Source organism: Crinia signifera, chromosome 3 (genome assembly GCF_055691185.1).
Source record: "Crinia signifera chromosome 3, ASM5569118v1, whole genome shotgun sequence".
NCBI lineage: Eukaryota > Metazoa > Chordata > Amphibia > Anura > Myobatrachidae > Crinia > Crinia signifera.
In genome coordinates this window covers 30,473,276-30,479,275 of record NC_139219.1, presented here as the reverse complement: position 1 = coordinate 30,479,275, position 6,000 = coordinate 30,473,276, and the positions used below count along the sequence as shown (strand labels likewise).

At 47.1% G+C, this 6,000-nt stretch overlaps 1 protein-coding gene across 1 annotated transcript in view; it reads right to left on the bottom strand.

Annotated features, from left to right (window-relative positions):
- LOC146062854 (calpain-8-like) overlaps window positions 1-6,000 on the bottom strand; it is a 101,586-nt gene that overhangs the window by 45,493 nt on the left and 50,093 nt on the right. The window contains exons 5-7 of the mRNA XM_083174860.1: window positions 5,462-5,627; window positions 2,841-2,924; window positions 2,669-2,754 (exon numbers count right to left, since the gene is read on the bottom strand). Of these exons, the coding sequence (XP_083030986.1) occupies window positions 2,669-2,754; window positions 2,841-2,924; window positions 5,462-5,627 (336 nt within the window). The remainder of the gene's footprint in view (window positions 1-2,668; window positions 2,755-2,840; window positions 2,925-5,461; window positions 5,628-6,000) is intronic.

Genomic DNA, 6,000 nt, shown 5'->3' with positions numbered 1-6,000 from the left:
TCTGAGCTTGTGCTCTGCCGGCTCCGCCCTCCGTATGCCCCTGCAACTCTGCCTCTTGTCGCAGAGGGTGGGGCTCATGAGTTTGCTGATGTGTATGCTGTATTGGAAATTCTGCTAATAATAACCGCTGATAAGTATACTTTTTAATAAATTCATAATTTAACATTAGAATGATTTGTTGAAGTACTTTTCTGGGAATTCACCCATCTGGGTCTCCTCAAATTTAAACCCACCGGTAACACTCTTCTCCCTTGCCCAGGCTAATACTAGCCAATGTAAGGGGGTGGGGTGATGATCCATAATTTGCTTGCCTTGGAAATCTTGGATATTCAAAAATAGCACCTTATCATAGCCCCACCACCTTGCAGCAGTTAAAATTAGCTTCTGCAGGAGCCAGAGAGGCAGTCCAATGGTGGAGGAGAAGCATTGAAGAGCTCCTGAAGTTAGATGAAGCTGTGGGAGCCCTGGATGGGCAGCAGCCATGCAAACAAGTGTACAGGCCATCACCCACTAGGTGAAGATAGAAGGAAATGCCTCTCTCTCTCAGGGGAAAGGGGGTCAATAACAGCCTAACTTAAACACACCTGGTCATTCCATTATATTCCATGGTATTGTAGCAATCCCACTGATGGCTTCACCTTTACTGACTCTTGCACGCTTTCTTAACACATTTATAACTGATAAGAGTTAGCTGTATAATATGAATTGTTACCCATCGTGTTATTTTTTTGTGTGTGTGAAGGGGGTGGACCCAGGGCCGTCTTTTCATATGGGCTTAATGGGCACTTGCCCAGGGGCCCCAGGTGTATAAGGGCCCTATACTGATAGCTGAGAATCCCCTTTTTCCAGGGATACCAGAATTTTGAAAATCGGCCCTGGGGAACTGGAGATATCCAACTTCAAAGCAGCAGTCCACATCCGACCTGTTAATTGCAATTCCCAGTCATATTTCGCAGGTTCTCTCTAACTTAGAGTTTTTCTGAGAGTATATACCAAAAGTTGGGACTCTCCCCTTTCTGTCGACACTAGCGGCTTGCCTCTCATTCTCAGAACCAGAGATATCAGCCTTTCAGCAGCCAGTCCCTGCTCCAGCTCCAAACGTTTGGTGTACAGTTTTATATTTGGTACTTATTTCCTAGCACGGCGCCCGTCTCATGATTGTATGCCTTAAGTGTAAGGTACTTAAGGCATACAACCATGCGATGGACCCGATTTTCTGTCAACCACCTGCTAATTTGCCGGTGAAAGAGAAAATCACGCGATTTTCCCATAGAGAATAATGTTAAATTAGTTTTTTAAGTCAAAATCGGGTTGATCGCGTCGTTCGCGGGCCATTATAATGGGCCGCGATACGATCAACGCGATTTTACATAGGGGACAATGGGAAATGGGCCAATAGGGCCAATTTCTCATTGAGTATGGTTATAAAGTATGGTTAATGCCCCCCCATTGTTAACGCCACCCCACTATTGACTTGAACCCGAAGCGTGGCGAGCCCGCGTGGGGCGGCGGTACGCGTCCTCCGACCTTTTCATACCCCCACTATCCACGTCGGCGTGGAGTTGATTTTATAAAGTGTGGCGAGCGCAGCGAGCCACCGAGCTCGAAGCGTGGCGAGCGTACGCGTATACCTGTGAAGTTATGGGCGTCCCCTCGCCGGGCTCTCTGCGCTCGCCACGCTCGGTGGCTCGCCACACTTTATAAAATCAACTCCACGACGTGGATAGTGGGGGTATGAAAAGGTCGGAGGACGCTTACCGCCGCTCCTCGCGGGCTCGCTGCGCTCGCCACGCTTCGGGTTGGCATCAATAGTGGGGTGGCGTTAACATTGGGCGGGCATTTCAAACATGAGGGGGGTTTTCTAATAAAATGTGGGGTTTGGTTTTTTTTTACATTGAAATCAATGTAAAATCTGGTCTCAGGGACCATTTTACATTGATTCCAATGTAAAAATCGGGTCTATCGCGTCGATCGCATCGCATGCGATTTGGTTGGCATGCGATGCGATCGACGCAATTTTTCCGACCCGATCAATATAATCAAAATCGCGGGCGCCGTACTAGGAAATAAGTACCTTATATTTTTGTCAATGGATTGCTCTGGCTCCTGTTCCCAGCACCTCCTGAAAGTTGGGACTCTAGGTTTTTATACTATTGAAGGCTAAGAAATCTATTTCCAGATAATGGCGATATCTGCAGTCAAACAAGCTGCCCTTCCACCGGAAAATGACGAATATTAAGCCCACTCCATTATCCAACCCTCCCCTGTGTATAAAACACCCCCTACCTCCCTGGAAGTCATTTACAAGGGACCCTTCATTCAGCTCCGTGCCCCCTTCCACACTATAGTGTTCTCCCTCCCACCACCTGTGCAGTAAAGGAGTAATTAGCAGAAGTTACTGCTCCAGGTCCTACATGTTGAGTGGAAGATGGAGCACCCCCTGCCACCTGTGGGACATCAAAGCTGCTGCTGATAGCACCCCCCACCCCTAGGAGGGGAGAATGGGTAAGGGCCCCAGTGCATTGCTTTGCCCAGGGGCCCACACTGCTGTTAAGATGGCCCTGGGTGGACCTGCCTTTCTCCTATGACTGGCAGAGCATTCTGCTGCAATGATTGGCTGCCTTTGTACTAAATAAACCCAAAATAATGATATATAGTTAGTAAGTACTCATCGCTCCAGGCTCCGTTCCACTCTTTGTGGCCCCAAGGATTCCTCAGTCTGATGATCTGGACTTTATCTCCGCGATAGACGACCTGTGAGTCACAGACCCAAGCTGATCACTTACATTCCCCCAGTCAGAGAGGTCTGGTGACTACTGAGCAGCGTCATGGACACTTACCTCCTCCGCCCAGGTCACTGTGTACGCATGCTTCTTCACCACATTGGTGCTCCCCACAATCTCTCCTGCGCCCTCGGAAGATACCTAGGATAAATGACAATGGATTAATTACCAAAAATAAAATGTAATGGGGAAATAACCAAGTCCCTACATGTGGTGCTTTTAGTTCCACAACAATCTACAATAGGTTTAATCTTATTTATACACTTAAAGTATCAGCCCGGTGCACACCACCCAGGGGCACCAGGGACAGCCACAGGCTTCAGCCTGAGCAGGGCTAATTCTGGAGGGGGATACTCCTTTATTGGGGGGGGGGCACACTACCACAGGGTCCTTGCCCTGGCTGACTATTCAGGGGGATAATGCTTTGGCCGTGGGGCCTTATAAAATAAGTGTCCCCAGGCTGTGGAATTATCCTGCTGGGTGGTTGGGCCCAGTGCTGGTTCTCAAAATACAGGGGACCCCTATTAATCTTGTCCCCTATATTTTGGGAACCAGGAGTGGCCCTTGGGCCTGGTGCTGGTTTTAGAAATTCTGGGGCTGGTAAATGCCGTGGAGGGGATAACATTTTTAAAAATTATTTATTTAATTATTCTTGTTTTTATCATGGATCTGACTGATCCGTGCAGGCTGCCGATTCCTATTTTTATTTGTCGGCCGTATAAACGGATGCCAAATACAAATAAAAATATTAAAAAATACGACCGCCTACTCCAGCGGGAAATAGGAATCCTGAAAATACGGCCATAGCCGGTCGTATGCGGTCATACCTGGCATCAGCCATGTTTCATTATCTTAGTAAATTTCCCCCAATGTGCTATCTGTTGGACTCGAGCAGTTCAAGGGGAAATGACTGCTGCTTAGCGAGCGGTCCTGAATTTCCCCCAGAGTGCATCGAAACCCCTTCTGTAATGTTGTTGTATTGTGTAAACCTTTAGCTGGGTACAGTGGCGGATTCAGGGGGGGGGGGGGCACCTGGGCACGTGCCCCCCCTGTCATTCATTTTGTAGATGAGGACCAGAGATTTCCAACGAGCCCAGCCCCATGTCTCTAGCACCCCGGGAACCGGAGATATCGCCTGGCAAAGCTGTAACATTTTTTCCCCATAGGATAATATGGGACCCGTCAATTCCGACCCCCACCCGGTTCTGATGGCTGTCAGTTCCCCCCCTGGCATCATAGGAGCTTGTTTGATGTCATTCAATTCCAAATAGCTGGGCCTTCAATATGATATCAGAATGGTCCATAACGGTCAATCGGTTCCAGAGATATAGCGTGTAAATCGATTTTTTTTAAAATGTAATTTCATGGCTGTTCATGTTCTTTGAGGGTAGATAATTTTGGAACCAAATGTTCCAGTTTCACTGGACCAAAATCATTCAAAGCCCACTCAAAAGTTCTTTAATATGATACTTGTCTCATGTAAATGGGTCAGTTAGTTCCGAAGATATAGCCGGTTAAATGAAATAACTGGTTAAAGGGGGGGAGGGGTGGTTTTATCTCCCCCTCACACCAGAAAATGCAGGGACTAGGCTGGTGTTAAAGGGGCCAACCTGGGAATGCATTTGCTGGTGTGAAATGGGTATTATTTCAAATAGCTGGGACCTGCAGTGCTCGGAATACAGCCAGGCTCTGCCACTGTCAGTGGCTATCACTTCTGCCTGGCGGCGGCTGTCCGCCATTTACCACGAGCATGTATTCCCCATTGGTAATGAGCATGTAATCCCACATGGCAACGAGCATGGAACCTCTGGCAATGAGCATGGAACCCTTGGCAATGAGCATGTAGATAAGCAGCACTTACTGTATGTAGCATCATTTTTAATTGGCATTATGGTGTTTGGCATAATACATAATGGACATCATGCCGTGTAACTTAACGTGCAATGGACATTATGGTGTAAAGGTTTAATGCGAGCCTTTAGTGGACAATGTCCCTGTTTATGAAGCATATTGTGAATTTTGGCTTAATCTGTGTGGCATTATGTGAATTCTGGCTCAATCCGTGTGGCATTATGTGAATTTTGTCTCAATCCGTGTGGCATTATGTGAATTTTGACACAATCCATGTGGCATTATTTGAATTTTGGCTCATTCCATTTGGCATCATGTGTAAGGGGCAAGTATAATGGGGTCTAGTATTTTGTTGCATAATGTGTAGAAATTGTATATGGTGTTGTAAACTACACTCAAGGACACGCCCCCTGTTGAGTGGCCACACCCCTTTTCCGGAGCGTGCCTTTTGTTGCCATGGTGGGCCTGCGTACTTTAAATGCCAGGGCCTATTTTTAATCCCATTGCCACCCTCTCTCTTCCGCTCTCTTAGCATGTACACTGGCACCACTAACACTGGCCCTCCACCACCTAAACCCTCTTTTATCATGGTGCCCCCCCTGTCATTTTATCCTGGATCCGCCCCTGGCTGGGTACACACTAGACGATGTGTGTACCCAGCGAGATCGCAGTCTCCAGGATCCGGTCAAGGAGCCCGCATACGCAAGTGATATGTGAATGTGACCTGGAAGATTTTTTTTACCCGCTTTCATCCATTGCTAATAATATTCAGGGAAACCATAAGCAATCTGAGAATTACGGGGTATGGAGTGCAATGAGTCACTTACTGTGCCGCTGGTGACAAAGGACCGTGCCTTCACCGCTTTCTGGATGATCTGGAACAGATCTGTGGGTGGTGTCTTAGTTTTATACGTTTCACCAAAGCCACCAGTGAAATCCTCCAAAGCCTCTACTGAATGACCACCCTTCAGGGCTTCATAGGATCCGTTGACCCTGTGGGGAAATACAAGTTCTAGAGTCAGGGGAGGGGGTGATGAAAATTCCATTCATTCACTAGCAGTTTTTATATATTCTGTTGGGCTTTACAATTGGAAACAACAGCGATAAAACAAAGCTGGGTATGAACAGACAGAGGTAGGAGGGCCCTGCTCCCAAGATTACCATCTATAGGGAAATAACCGATGATACACAAGGATGTGCTACACTATACAGAAAAAGTGATTGGACACTGACGGCAAATTAGCTTAATAAGATTTTATTGATGGAAATATTTTGAGGTGGCGAGATGACATCTAAGATGGAATGGCAGAAAGGTCAAGAGATGTGGAATAGAGAAATGTAGAGGACCTGATGGGGCCCACAGACG